The sequence below is a fragment of the Sparus aurata genome, chromosome 7, assembly GCF_900880675.1.
Source record: "Sparus aurata chromosome 7, fSpaAur1.1, whole genome shotgun sequence".
Taxonomy (NCBI): Eukaryota; Metazoa; Chordata; class Actinopteri; order Spariformes; family Sparidae; genus Sparus; species Sparus aurata.
Genome location: NC_044193.1, coordinates 6,556,371 through 6,572,132, shown reverse-complemented (window position 1 = coordinate 6,572,132; position 15,762 = coordinate 6,556,371). Strand labels below are relative to the sequence as shown.

Below are 15,762 nucleotides of genomic sequence, written 5' to 3'. Positions count from 1 at the left end.
AGTAAATTACACATAATTTAATGGGTTAAAGAAATTTCCAGCTGAATGCAATGGCATAAAATACCCTTAATTGTTAAGTCAACTGCTGTATTATGAGCACACTAAGCACACTTAAAAGAGGGCCTGCCTGTCAGAATCACGATGGGGAAGATGTTTGAAAAAATCGATATCAACGAACACCAACAGAGCGCTCTGATACTAGCGGAGGTTAACGTAGCCTCCAGCTGCTCGTCTCAAGCAGAGATGAGACGCACGCTGCAGAGGTCTCGCTTCTTTCTAACGCTGCAACAACAGAGTTCAAACCTGTAGTTCTCAGCACAAGTCAAACAATAATCAGACTTCACACAGCTCAAAAACCACAAAAGACTTGATATAACATTTTTTGTCACATGCAATCATTCACCCAAACACTTGTAAACAGTCTTTAATGTGTGTTTTTAATGTTCCCCTTCAAAAACACATTCAGTTTTTTTTTTCACAGAGGCCTCATACTTAATGATAATCATTTGCAGCTTTACTAAAGGACCCCATTTCACTGCACTTTACTTTGAACCGCAGTCAATTCTACCATCTTTGTAGCAGAATAATGACTGATAATTATTTTTACACCCCCCTCCCAAAAAAAAACATGCAGCGTGCAGTTTTCCATTCCCAGCATTCATCTCTCAGACTTGTATCAACCCTTCGCTAACATCCTCTGAATTCAAACTTGGGAAGGATAAATAGAGGAGCACTGCCCAGGACAGGAAGGCTCTGCAGTGCTTGATTAAAACCGCCCAGAAGATCGTTGGGGCGCATCTTCCGAGAATCAGCGATACTGCTGGAGTGAGATGTCTGCACGGGGCCCGAAGGACACTAAAACACATCACCAACAGCCACCGACTGTTCACCCTGCTGGCAAAAGACAATGAAGTATCCACTACAGCGGCAACTCGTTGTAAAACGACAATAAAATAAACCTCTGAATTACGGCAGCCGGATGTAAAGAAGAAGTTAAAAGAGAAGAGAATCAAACTTAAAACTGTAAAACTGAGAGCGACGTTGGCTGGAGCAGGACAGTCAAAGACAAACAACACGAACGAGAACAGAGAATTAAAAAAAAAAGACAAAAGAAGAAAGTTGAGGTTTTTGCATTCCAGCTACTAAAATAAACAACTTTCACTTCACTGTCGATAATGACTTATCAAAGTATATACAGTGACCCTGCGGTATGTGTATGTAACAAAATGAAATGTAAATATTATGAACAGCTCTGGTCAAATTGTTCTGCGCTACACAGGATCCCATTTTAGGAAGATCGACGCAAAGTCTTTGTGAAACCACTTAACTGGAGAAAAAGGCACATGAGTGTTCTGTGCAGGGTTACATAACGAGATAGTAAATCTGACTCGGGGAGGTCCTGCAGGTTTTCAAACAGCTTCTAGTCCTTTTATCTTTTTTAACTGATTGCCACAGAGGAGAGTGACTGAACTGCAAATAGACGTGTTGGCGTTTAGACAAAAACTCGAGTGAAAGGGGACAAATTTACTGTCGCTTCAGTGAAAGGGAAACGAGCTCGGGCCCATTTAGGGATTTTTCTCTTTTGGGGGGGAAAATCTGGGCCAACCGGTCAAGGACACAGGTGTCAGGAAGTGTTCGGCCTCCGTGGGCAAACAGGGAGAGTCTGGACCCTGAGCCGCTGACGGCACACGAGTGGGCGAACCGAAACCCTGTTAGTTTAGCCTGCATTCGCTTTACGTGAAATCTTTTACCTTTCAATGGAAACGAGGTGTGATAAAGACAGAAAAACACAAACATTGATGCTATTCCATTAAAATTATCAGCAATTACATGAGAACAAATCTGTAAAACTTAGAAATGTATGTTTAGCAGCTTTGGATAAAGGAAGCAAACATCTTGATTATCACTTACTCGTTAAAAATCTCGAGACAAAGACAAGGCCAGGAAGTTGTAATTAAAAAGGACACAGGGATAGAAGCTACCAGCAGTTTCCCACCACATTAACAGTGCTCACCATTGAAGCCAGAGGCATGTCAAAAGTAACAAAAACCATCCTAATCCTCCAATTGGATTCATGGATCGCAGCCCATTCTGGAGCCAGCTGCTGCGCTCTCTCAACTTCCAGCCTCCTCTCTCCCTGCGGAACAAACACATCCACGCCGTCCGGGACTCAGAGATGCACAGATCGGTCCGGAGAGGCTGAGCGACAACTTCAACACTGCCCCGTTACTCCCCCATCCAGAGCCTCGCGTTGAACTTCACTCGCTCTTGAAAACGTCCCGTTCCAGCTGACGGGGTCCGGGTTGCTCACCGAGCGTGGTGTCTGGGTGCCGCGTCCCGCCGTGCCCGACAGCAGCTTCTCTTTGAACCGGGACGTATCTCTGTCCTGTCCTGCTGTCTAAACAGTCAGTGGGTGCATTTCACACAGACACTGGGCTGAAGTCATAGCAACCAGGAGGATCCTGCCTCATTGTGTTGGGCAGGAAAAGAGGAGGCAGGGCCGGGGCGAGTTAAAAAAAAAGGGGGGGGTGGAAGGTGGAGTCACGGTGACAGCTTGTGGGGAGCTCCCTGATTCAAACACACACATCCTGGTGCTTGGATTTGCCAAATGCGGTTTCGTTTATTCGTCTCAACAGGCTGGCAGATATAGAAATCACTCACTTCTTGGAAATGCACACCTTTTTTGTTGTTTCACTGCTATCAGCCATCTTTTTTCCAACTAATGTAAGATTAGCATCATTCCAAACCACCACCCATATAAGACCGCGTCATTCACAGGGTGTCTGACTCCCCACGGATGGGACGCTTCGTTCCTTTCTCTTATTTGAAGTCGGTCCACTATTCTTCGTGCTATCTCGAATCAAATGTTTTGCCTGGAGACCTTCAAACAATGCCATGCTAGCTGACCAAAACAAGGAAAAGAAAATGCCCCGATAAAGGCCGAACGGGAAATTCCCTTTGTTTACTTTTGCATGTTTCAGCACATTTGGTAGGCTGCTTATGCCGCTGCAGATAAGCACGAGCACGACTCCTCCTTCAGGAGCAGCAGAGAAGTCTGAAAACTCTGTAGAGGTGAAAACATGCTGCTATTTTGATAATCCAGCGGTTTCAGCTTTCCAAATGTGTAGATTTGCTGTTTTTATATGTTTAATATCTTTTTTTTTTTAATAGTATCATTTGGTTTTGGACAAAAAATCTATTTATAAAGGTGCTTTCACAATTATTTTAGGTTCATTACTCAAGGTATTTGACATTAATGGATCAGGAAAATTATAATTAGTTGCAGCACTAAAACATTCTAGTTATTTTTAGTTGGTTTCTTGCAGGTAACAATCCTGAAACACTTTACTTTAGCTCCAGCAAATAGACCCTCGTAGTAAACACTAAGCCACTCTAGTCGGGTCTGCTCAACTAATTATGTTTACAAGGTTTCCCTTGTGCCTCCTGTGTAAACCTGTCAGTCAGGACAGAGGGCAGCGAGCTCTCTTTACAAAGCTACTCGCTCTGGGAACTGCCACTTGTGGTGGAGGAGGGTGGGGTGGGGTGGGGTGGGGTGGGGAGGGGGGGGCAGTCAGGTTAACGATATCAAGCCATGTGTCCTTATCTTATCACTAAGGTTTGTGGCATTAACCTTGGCCTGAAAAGGAGAAAATCTTTAAATAGGAGGGATTGTATTAAAATAAGTGTTGACAAAGAAAGATCCCCCCCGCCCCATCGCCCCCGTCGGTCCTTCTGCCCCCTGCTACTGCCTTTATGTTAGCCCACTGATAACGGCTCCCCTTGATCAGGTGGGTTGATTAACGATGGGAAAACGGCGTGCGCCGACCTTCCTCAAATCCTGGACGCACACCAGCACACGCACGCAAGCACGCACTCACATGCACACACTCACAACCAGGAAATGGAAACCACAAGAAATCCCCCCGCGGTGAACAACATGCGACACGTTTCAAGGCCGCCTCGGTTTCCAAAAACCAAACAGATGACCGCCACCAGCCTCAGCCTGAGGTGAGAGATGCTGCTGTTACTCGACCACCTCCATCATTCAAGCTGCTGATGCAATGAGGCCCCAGCCACCATTACACTTCAACCCAATACACACCAACACACACACACAGAAACATCTGAACTCTGATGTTTCCAGCAGAGCGGATGAGATTAGATTGTTTTCAATTTGGATTAATCAGCTGATTATTTCTCACTTTATCATTAAGTCAATAAAATGTGTGAAGAATGGCTGTTAGATGTTCTCACAGTCTTTCTTTTGTCTGACCAACAATCAAAAACCTAAATATATTCAGTTTACTAACACATGTGACAGGGAAAAGCTCAAATCCTTGTATTTGGGAAGCTTAGGTGTCATTTCTTGCCGCCAACAAACGCAGCAAGAAATGACACCTGATCACGATATCGTCATGCACACAGACGTGTCAGCACGCGTCTCACCTGACAGTCGCTTGGTGTTGGTTTTACATCAGGAGGAGGCGACTCAGGAATCTCTGAGTCCACATGCAGCAGGTCCCAGCTGTGCCACGACGTCAGACGACCAAAACGAACCATTTTTTTGCACAGTCGCAAAAAAAAAAAAAAAAACCCAAATCCAGAAAAGCCTCAGGAAACCAAACAAAATGGCTGAGTGAAATAAAAGAGGCGCAGATGTAGATCCAAAAGTCAGGATGAATCCATAATGAAGAAGTCACTATCCGGACTGAGGCGCAGAGCGGACTGAAGCATCGCAGCGATTTATCTTGTGTCTGACTGCCTACCTGAACCTGCAGGCCAACGGTCACACAAATAACAACCATAAAGGTGTGTGTGTGCTCAGCCTGCAGTAATCTCCACCTTTAGGCATCAGGGGAAGTTCTTTGTCTTTCCAGCACACACACACACACACATAGAAACAAACACACACACACCTCCTTCTCAGCATGTAGCTCCTCCCACACCAAATGGGGAACACGTAAATGGTCTCCTAACACCTTGAGTAATTAGTTTAATTAAAGAGTGAGCTGCAAAAACACGCGTCATTTAAATTCTTCACGTACTCGACTGGACAAGTTGAATTCAGCAATAAGAGAAGAATGTGTCGAGTATACGTAGGAGCGAAACAGTATCGCAGGCACGAGTGAGTACTGTGAGCTTCATTTTCAATAATCACAGAGTTATGTTACGTATAAAACGTCCAGAAAACAATCTAGTCCCTGAAATTGAGTAATTTAGAAAACAGGAATAGTGAAACATTTTATTCACTGTTTCCAGGAAACTTCTTGTCCAAAACTATAAGATACTCACTTTCAAATGATATAAAACCAAGAACTCTCAGACTGGAGAGGCAAAAATCTGAGTTTTATTTTTTCTATTTTCATGATTGAATAATCCCAAAAACTATGAAATTATAATCAAAATAGCTGCCGGTTGACTTATCAATTAATCAACTCATCACTGCAGCTCTGATAGGCTACAATTAATCTAGTTTGTAAGTCTAAACAATCCTTTGCATAATGAATACTGTATCATTAACTGACATGTCAGTATTTTCTTTCTGTCTTACTTTACAAACTACCCCTGATGTCAGAGCACCTGATAACTGATTAATGGTTATTAATGGTTAATAATTACAACTGATTTTTCAAGCAAACTGTCAAACATTTGCTGCTTTTCTTTGTCATTTATTAGAGTCTCTGGGTTTTTGGCCTTGGCGTTGACGGTTTGAAGACGTCACTTTGGGCTTGTAGACTAAATGATCAATCGATAATAAAAATAATCACCAGTTACGGCCCTCACGCACGCTTGGAAGCAAAGAATTAAGTCTAACAAGTAAGCCAAAGACATTATCAACTCAATGACCGATACTTCTCACTCTATTAACAAACTATACCGACTGTTGTACAGAAACACCTCTTCAGCTCTTCAGATCAGACATGGTGATGAGGCATTCAAAGGGACTCTGTATTGATTGTCCCTATTGTGAGCAGTCAGAGACAAAAGAGGGGGAACAATGTCCACACATTACCATCCACAGGCCGAAACACACCGTCTGAGCCGCAAAGAGGAAACAAGTGACACTTGCTTCTGCCTTTCATAACAAAGTACACTGAGCGCACTGCATGAGCTGAATCCAGCCGCGTGAATACAGTGTCATTCAAAATACACGTTAATCCCTCAGTTCTGAAGAAAATACACGTGTCGCTCTGTTTTAGGCCCATTACACAAAGGCTAAGAATTCAAGACACTTGCCACTCCTTTCACCGTCTCGTCAGCTCACTGCGTCATCACAGTCTTCAGCCCTGAAGGCTTTTAGAGGCTACTGTATTTCCAAAGCACCCAGTTGTTATGAAACAATACTATTTACCTCCCCATGTCTTTTGTAAAACAAACTCCTCCGGCCCCGAGGTGAAGACAGAAGGCTTGGTTAAGATGTGTGAACGAGGGCTGCGGCAAAAGTTTATCTCCATTATCAACTCATACGTGTTTGTCGTTTGGACTACCAACGGTCAGGAAAAAAAAGTAATCACAACTTTCTTACAATTCTCACATTTCAGGAGCAGGATATGAAGAAGGTTGGATGATAGATGGATATATACTGTATATTTAATTAAGTAATGTTAGAAATGGTCAGTATTGGTGTCACAAGAGTTTCAGTTGAACTACAAAAATAATACATTTCAGATTTGAGACCCCTTTTTTCATTTAGCCACAAAAAAAACACAAAAAAAACGTTATTATATCTAATTATTAATGTTCCAAATAAAAGCAAATTAAATTAAATTGATAAATGACTGATTTATTTATTTTTTTAAATCAGGAAGTATCTGATTTAAGGCTGAAACGTTTTGTTTCAATATCAAATCATTTATTATCTCAACTTTTTAATTATTAGTTCGGTCTGTAAAAGATCACTACACAGGAAGAGTAGTAACTGAACCTCTTCTTTGCCTCTCCCTGCATGCACAACAGAATGTTTGGCATTTTTTGCTTGAAAGACAATAATTCATTGATAATCAACATAGTTGAAGATTCATTTTCCGTCGATTCACAACATCGAAAAAATCATTTCAGGATCAATGTGAAGCCTGAAGTTATCGTTGAATCCCTCCAGTGTTAATACAAGTTTTCTGGTTACATCATCTTTTAACATTAGTGAGGAAACAACACGCAGGTTTCCCAATTAAGTCCTGCTTTTTATTTAAAAAATACTGCAAATATCTCACAAAGAGCAACACATTAATATCGACTGAATCAAATTGGCAAAGTTTTAGACCGGTCAATAGGAACACTCACAGGAACACAGCTTTTGGAGCATTATAAGAAAAATTTGAGGTCTGACACCCTCAGGCCTTAGAACTGAAGTTTTTTTCCTGATGTGATGGAAGAGTGCATTATGGGAAGTGGGAGCACTGACACACATGGAGGATCAATTACTTCACATTAAGTCTCTGGAAAAGCCCCAACTGTCTTCCTGCAAACTGTCATGTGATCCTAGTCACTGTGATTAACAAGCACTAGTTTAAATAATCTTAAAGTAAATTATTACACTTTGCCCTGTTACGTGGGTTTTTATCTCTTTAACATGAGACCGTCAGTGGATTGGGACAGAGTGGCAGTGTTGTTCAGTGTGCTATGGCAACTGATGGCCTTTCGTTATATAAAAAAGAGCAACAGAGAGCGAGGATCAATGTACTGTATGAGCTTACTGGAAATCACAAAGTCCCAGACAGCCACTTATCTTTATGACGACTGTAAAAGTTGCAGTTTCTGTTCTCAGGAAAAAAGAAAGTGGAGCGAGTCCGTGAATTGTCTGCTGTGATATTGTAAAAGCAATGTCAGTATTTAGCATGTATACAAAGTTTTGTTTTTGCTTTTGTGAGCTGATGTCACACTGGTGCCGCATATGGAACAAGAGCTTCCTGAGCCCTGACCCCCGGGGAGACAAATGACTTCAACATGACAAACAGGTTAAATGAGTCACAGCTACTACAGAATAGACAGAAGGGGGATCCCAACTCTTAGATGTAGTTTAGTTTCGTTAAGTTATCTGACTGTAAACGGTTGAATTAACAACAAAGGTTTAAACTGAGGCCATTAGATTTTTCCTTCCTGTAATAAAAATGTTTTTCTGATCGCACGCAGAGTTGCGCGGGGTAAAAGTTGAACATATTTCAGGTCAGTATCAAAGGTGATTTGATGCCCTGCTGATATTTTAAGGGCGTCAAAGGATGCATTATCCGCTGATAGTGCAGTAATTGCGAGACACAGACGGGCAGCGGTGCTTTATGGGAACTATCAGCGAGGTTGGAATGCGCCTTTGACCAATCGGAGAGCTTGGCCGATGCGCCCTGTCGTAAAATAATCAATCTGGATCATCAAAGCTCTCTGCAGCGTATCGCGACTCTGCCAGAGCCTATAAAATGTAACATGCATGCAATAATAAACTTGAAATACCTCAACGAAAACAAAAGAGTAACTGGACACAGAAAAGGACAGGACTTGGCTGAGTTTCCTCCGGAGCCTGGCACAAGCCGCTGCCATGCCAGGCCATCAGTCCGGTCACTAGGCAAATATCTGAACTTCTTTTGCGCAGGGCTCTTGATTCCATAAAGAGGAGGCACGCATGCTTTTTACGGCGGAGTGCCAAAGCTGCTGCCATAGAAACTCCAAGACCTCACTCAGTGCCCACATGTCCAAGTAGAGCTTTTGTCCTCCAGGGAGCTTTCATAAAACACGGGCTGGCACCCAAAACGGATCACAGAGTTTCTGATGTCGAGTCTGTTAAAGACAAAAGTATCAAGAGGCTTCAATGAGCTTTGGTTCTATAGTCAGAGACTTTTATTTGGGTCCAAGATTTAAATAATTCATGAGACATTCTTAACAAACAGTTTCCAAAGACAGTGAAATGGAGATTCAGGGCTGCAACTCACAATTTCACATTTTCTTTACTGGATAATCTGCTGAATATTTTCTCGGTTTAGCCAATTCAAGTATCAAAATAGTCTTTCAACAACTTCCAAGAACCCAGGTTGACTTATTCACACAGCTTGTTTTGTATTGGCAGTTTGCTAATATATATTTACCATCATGAAAGAATACAAAACAGCAAATATTGCCAATTGAGTGAGTGCTATTTTGTATAAATACCCTCAACAAACATGTTTAAAGGGGATCTGTGGAAATCTCTGTGAACTCCGTTTCGAAACTAAAATTAGCGACTGTTGCTCTCTGTTAGCGAAGAAAGACAGGCTCTGACACTGGGCACTTCAGAACGTGCATAAAGTCACATCCTTTGGATTTTCCCAGACGATCTGACCCGAGTCCTTCATGAGGAAATCCACAGTCAAACCGAGAAGTGAAGGTGAAGGTCTCATTTTTCCCGTCAAGTTTACAATCCGCTTACATACGTCCAACAAAAAGGTGATAATACATGTAAATTGCAGGAAACTGTTACATAGAGCCACTTTTAAACAGAAAATACTCTACCAATACTCTGGTAAACACCTTGTTAAAAACTGTTCACACTGCATCTGCGTGTTCCACGTTATTGAAAAAATCCAGAATCTATGAAAATGTAAAAATGTTTATTGCCAAACTACAAGATGTCTCCTACTTCATTCTCAGTGTTTACACTCTTTAAGTTTCTATATCACCTTTGTGTACATTACATACTGAACCATGATTGGGTCCAAACTGGTTGTGATGTCACCTTTGTAGGATCTAGGTGTTTAACTTTTAGATTGATGGTGAGCACAGAGAAACGTTTCTCCTTCTGGGAAAGCAGTCCTCTGTTGTCAAACGCAGTGAAGCTTAAACACCAGAGTGAAGAAACAAGAGAAACACCTCCATCAGTCAGAGGCTGGATGTGTTTCACCAGATATCCAACAGACGCGTCAGATGCAGCTCTTCACTGCCCCCCTGAGGACTGCACTGCCACTGATTTTATCGCTCACATCACTCTCTCCACATTCACAGCCAATAAAACTGACAAGTCAATACCTGCAGTGTGGCTACAGTGAAGTAGGAATCACACTGCTGGTAGTTTGATGGCACAAACTCAACAAAGCACCACATGGCACAAGTTGGTGAGAAATGACTGCATGACTAAAAACTCTGCTTTCCTCAGCGACCTCCAGTGTTTATGTGTGTGCTTGATGACTCACTTAGTGACTTATCGCCACAGATGGCATTAAAATGCTTTAACCAAGCCACTACCTGTTCCCCTGCCCGAAGCAACGATGACATCAACGCCAGTCTGTTTACAGTGTGTGCACGAGCGCACACACACACACAGAATCAAACTCACCTGTAAGTGGGTCTAGACTTGCCAGAAGGGTATTTAACGATCAATGACTTGTTTCAAGCATGTAACAGGGCCACTCACAAGCTAAACGCACAAACCTGCGAACACTGAACAAATCAAGACATCTGCAGAGCGGTGCAGATAATCACGTAGAGACAAAGACAGATGGTTTAGGTTATAGCGAAGGATCCCCGTCTGTGTGGACATGGCATATTTATCTCTTACAGGACAGCACATTATTTCCTTTTAACCTTGAAAGAATAGAAAGTGTGATTTATATCTGTGATCCTGGTTTTACTTGGTATCAGATGGGAACCAAATTCTCTCCCTAATCATTCGTATCAACACTTGGTAGGGTTTGATGTGTGTGTGTGTGTGTGAGTCCTACCAAACAGGAAATACACTCATAATACTAGAGGGCACATGGATGACTCCATGATGATGATTCAAGTTTGAGCAACTGTTAAACACCTGGCATCAGTACACAGCAGTGACAAAAGGCCTGTTCATGTGGTTAATATGTGCTGAGCAACAATCACCGCTCATTTTGTTCAGCTGTTCAGCAATTTCATTTATCGTTTGTTCTTGTGTGTCTAGATTCTAAAATATGACGCACTCGTTAGCAAAAAATTTGACTTTTCCTTTCCTTTTTGGCTAGTTATGCTCTAACGACATAGTCTTAATTAACAAGCTCCACGCTGCCATTACAGAACCAAAGCTACTTAGCTTTAGCTTCAGTCTTTTAGCACACAATCATGCATGTAGCCATCACTGTAACTGCAAAATCTGTTTCAAAATGAGTCAACTGGAAACATTCAAAAGTCAGCTGGAGGAAGCACTTCAACAAACTCATGGAGCAAAAGTTTATTTGAAGGGTAAGCTCGCTGCAGCTGATTAGATTTGCTGCCGCCTGTTATCATTCCAAGCTGTCAGCTAGAAAAGAGAAGCCTTCTTATATTTAAAATCAAATGCTGCTTGTTTTGAACATTAATAAACATTTTAAGGTTGTAAATCTTCCACCACAATCATTACGGCTGCACGGTGTACGGTTTCAAAATCAACATAGGAAGGTAAGCATGCGGAAGAGTCACGTTACAGGAAGTGAAATGTAAAGTAAGGCAAGTTAACACAGCTGTGTCATCGTGTTAGATGTGTTTTCACTGTATTCAAGCTGAACGTTAAGATCGCATCATTTAATACCTTCCACCTATGATGACATTGCCTACTCTATTGAGTTATTCAAGCTACATGGTGAACATTTCTGGGTTTTTTTCCATATCACAATTTATCAATCGCAGTAAACCACAATACTGCAATGTCGTACATCTGATCAGTTTGTGAAAAGAAATAACTGACAGATAAATGGTTAAAAAAAAAAAAGGCTAAATAATAGTCCATGTTGAATTGCTCAAACCAGTCCGAGGTGGTGTGCTGAAAAAACAGCTTTATTGTGTCTATGAGCTAGAACTCCAGGCCAGTGTCACTGCAGTATACACCACAACGTGAACCTGATGACCGTCTGCCCTGTTTCCATGCTCCAGGCTACATTCAGCCTCTCAGCATCTCTCATCAGCAGCAAAACAGCCACTTCCTGTAGCCGCAGGAAGTGCTGAAGTGGCACAGAGTGTTCCTGAGTGAACTCATCACCGTACGAGATTCGAGGGATCAGTCGGCAGCACCGAGCAGGCATGCTGGCAGGCACATACACGAGCGTGCGCACAAAGACAAACACACAGCTGGCAGTAGACTGAAGCGGAAATCCAAAAATACATTCCCAGGGTTGTGCTGGACAGATAAAGGTAATGCAATGCGATGAGGTCATGATGGGATTACCATGAGATACTGCAGTGTCACAAGGCATCATGGGAGTGAAGGAAGAGGAGGTGAAGTTATGGAAAACAGTAAAGGGTGTGGCAGAGCACTGCGAGTCACTGGGTGTGTCCCTGTCTGTGTCTGTGTTTGTCTTAAAGGGGTGGTTTATTTTGATTTGATGAGTCTGAGAGTCAGTTTCGTATGTAATGAGCCGGAGCGTCACATTACGTGTGACCACCTTAAAAATGAAATCCTGTTCAGACTGATGCAACTCACCAACAGATCCACGCTTTCTTTGCGTCCCAGGGATCCATGCTCCACCTTCTCGCTGCCTGGGGTGAGGATGTAGGGGCTCTGACCTGCAGAGGGCTTCATGTTGGGCAGACTGAGCGACCGCAAATCCTTCACGCCCTGCTCCACCTTCAGCTCATCACCTAGACGTGCTGAAGAAAAGAAAAAACAAAAAACAGGAGATTTAGCTGTTCAGGTAATAATCCTGTAAAACTCGTAAACTTGCACAATCTGCTCGTCATAATTTGTTTATTTTTCAATGCGCAGGAAGAAACTTGCAAGTTCACTTTTCTTTTTTTTTCGGTTTTGAGTCATTTTCAACAGAACACCACACCCAAAGTATTCAGCTCAGTGTTTTTGCTTGAAGTCGAAGCCTCAAACAGGCCCCTGTGAACATCGTCGAAGAAAAAACCTGGACAAACTTGGACTTTGACTGGCCACTTTATGGCAGCTGAATGTAGTTGTGGACAAAGCAGTGACATTTTATCAACTTGTTATTAAACACTGTCCAATCACACATCCAGTATTTATTCAGTTGTGTTTCTCGCCATCTGGTAAATTTAAGTCCAATATTCCCTCTCTTTTAGCTCAGTTTTTGGTGTCCATGAACTTCTGAGGGAAATATGTGCATCTTTAGCTGCTAAATGCTACAACTACTTCCTCTTCGGGTAGCGTGCAGACATTTTTAAAGCTTTTTTTGCTGAAAAACAGCTTCCTACTGTGGAAAAAACAACACTGAGATCGATGAGAGTGAACCAAACCAAGTTACTTGCAAAAATCTAGCTGAGTGGCTTTACCAACAGTAGTTATGTGATCTGTTGTTAAAATAAAAATCTTAGTTGTGGATGCTTTAATTTAAGAGGGAAAAAAAGAGGTTTGATGGAAAGTGTTAACCATACAGAACCAAACAGAGCAGAACACGTGACTAAACAGCTGTAGACTGTTTGCCCTCGACCTCTGTGTTTCAGACTGTGTGTAACTCCAGACTGTGGTCAAGAGGTGTGAGTCGGGGTGGTGGCAGTTTCAAACGAAATAGCAGTTAGTCATGGCATAGGATCTCTTTTATGGAAAGCTTAAATGGGCCTTTGATCCAGAGGCTGCAACAAGTTTAACTGCAGCGATCGTAGAGGAGAGGCACCATTCCCAGTTTCCACTGGGGAAAGAAAGCTGGCAGAGTCATCAAGCTGCTGCTGTGTTATTAAGAGTCATGGGAATCTTAATGATCTTCTGGAACAAGGTTGAGCAGGAAAGTGACAATTTTTCCCTTCGTTAGGATGTCTTCCAAGGATGTAGTCCACTCCTTTTCCTCCTCGTCAGAAACAAGGATGCGAGAGGAAACTGGCCAATGCCGTCTGTAACCCCTTAGTCATTGTTGAAGGAACAAAGATAAGAATAGCGTGATGTCTAAAATACAGAATGACTTTGATCTAGAACACTAAACGGCTTCGCACTTTCTATTAACAAAGTGAAAGATTAACACTTTCTAAAGCTGTCGTTATAATTTAAGTTTATGTTGTGAATGTTTGCCCGTATTCCTTTCACAAGTACAGTTATGATTGAATTAGCAATGCCAACATGACCTACCATGCTACCAGCAGTGTCTTTAGAAATATCTCACCACCACATACCACTGAACTGCTATTCACACTATTATGTATCACTGATGGACTCAAATATCAAATAGTATAGTATAATATCAAAGTGAAATATATTTTCTGTGGAACCGTTATGGCTAATTATTCCTGCTGCAATCTAACATCTCGAATGCAAAATTGATGGAAAATGCAAAAGACCACAAACATAATAGAGCCCAGGTGCAGCTCATCTGATTTGCATCTTTTTTGATACGTTAGCAATGGATTGCTAAAGAAAGTGTTTTCTGCTGCTGCATGTGACAAACGTGAATAAACAGAAGACAGTTTTGGATGTGAACGTGCTTCTCAATCTTCCCTCTGCTAAAGGAAAGCTGTATTTGTGTTACTGCCTGCTTCAAACAATAAATTGGTCCTGCTGCGGGTTGTTTAAGGTCAGAAAAAAAATACATATTCGAGCAGGAGCCCACTGAGGGAAGCAGAGAGGTCGAGTTAAATCCAAACTCTCACATAGTTGCTTTTGGATGAAAACTCTCTGTAAAGTTTCTATCTTTACATCTTCTCATTTCCTGCAATTTGTCCGAGGTCTCACTGTTCTGATCTGGCTTGTGTTTCTCCCACAGTGTGTGTCCAATAAAATACATTTTACACCTGCTTTTCTCAGCAAAGGCAGTGATAAATCAGGTTGGTATGAACTTCCACTCCCGATCCTCCCATCCGGCCATATTTTGTGCTTCTAGACCAGAACGGCTTAAATATACTCTGAATGAGTGCAAACTGTGCTCTGCTGCTTTTTCTTTCATTTCTACCAGAGACGAGGCCAAATGCAGCTTCACTATTTACTATAAATTATACTCTAAAGAATAGAGCTTAATCGCAAGGTGGGGTTGAATCTGTGCTGAAATCCATGAATGTGTCACGTGGTGTTTTTACCTTTGACTTTGAGGTAGTGTCCTCCAAACCGGTAGGCCTCGAAGTTGAGGGACAGCGGCGTGTTGGACTGATCCAGGAACAAGTCGACCCGGGACAGCTCAATGCCGTTCCTCTCAAACACTGGACCTAAAACCTCTCTGGTAAAGTTCAGATAAACAGGAAGCTGTTAATTATGGTTCAAACTCTTGCAACACATTCTGCGTGGCCGCTCCTCCTCCTCCTCCCCCCTCTCACCTCAGGGTTTTCTTTTTCATTGCAGGTACGATTTCTGTGTTGATGTCCACGTTGAGATCGAACTTTAGGCTGAAGCACTCCTTACTGGGGTCCTGCAGGGGGCACAGACACACTGTTAGTTTACTCAGGTGGGGCTGCAGCTTTGCCGGCCCACCCCGGGCTCGAGCTGTATGCGAGCTCTCAGCGGATCCACAGGGGGGCTCCTTCTCACTACGCTGCCTGACTGAGACAAAGAGCAGCCTGGGAGACCATTATGTTATATCATCGCAGCGGAGAATAATAGTAGCTGTGCTTGTATCAAACACACACAAATAAGTGAAAAAGACGGTATATTTCCCTAAAAATATCTTGAAGTGAAGAAGCAGTACCCTCCCTGCAGGAACAGAAATGAATCTACTGTTTCATGGGGGGACTTTTTACGTTGCACACAGAGGCCCATGTGTCTGTATGATTACTTACATCAGTGTGTCGTCTCCTTGGTTTCTTTTTCACCAACTTCATCCCCCCTGTTTTACGCTCCCTGCAAAACAGTTACACACACATTAACATACCTTTTTATATCCCCGTTCTTCAAAAGAACCCAACATATGAGAATGTTTAATGTTACCG

General features: G+C 42.4%; 1 protein-coding gene across 1 annotated transcript in view; it reads right to left on the bottom strand.

Annotated features, from left to right (window-relative positions):
- Nucleotides 1-15,762, bottom strand: part of plekhg5b (pleckstrin homology domain containing, family G (with RhoGef domain) member 5b) — a 61,909-nt gene that overhangs the window by 8,601 nt on the left and 37,546 nt on the right. Inside the window, 4 exon segments of the mRNA XM_030424104.1 lie at nt 12,380-12,546; nt 14,920-15,056; nt 15,154-15,245; nt 15,613-15,673. Coding sequence (XP_030279964.1) covers nt 12,380-12,546; nt 14,920-15,056; nt 15,154-15,245; nt 15,613-15,673 — 457 coding nt within the window.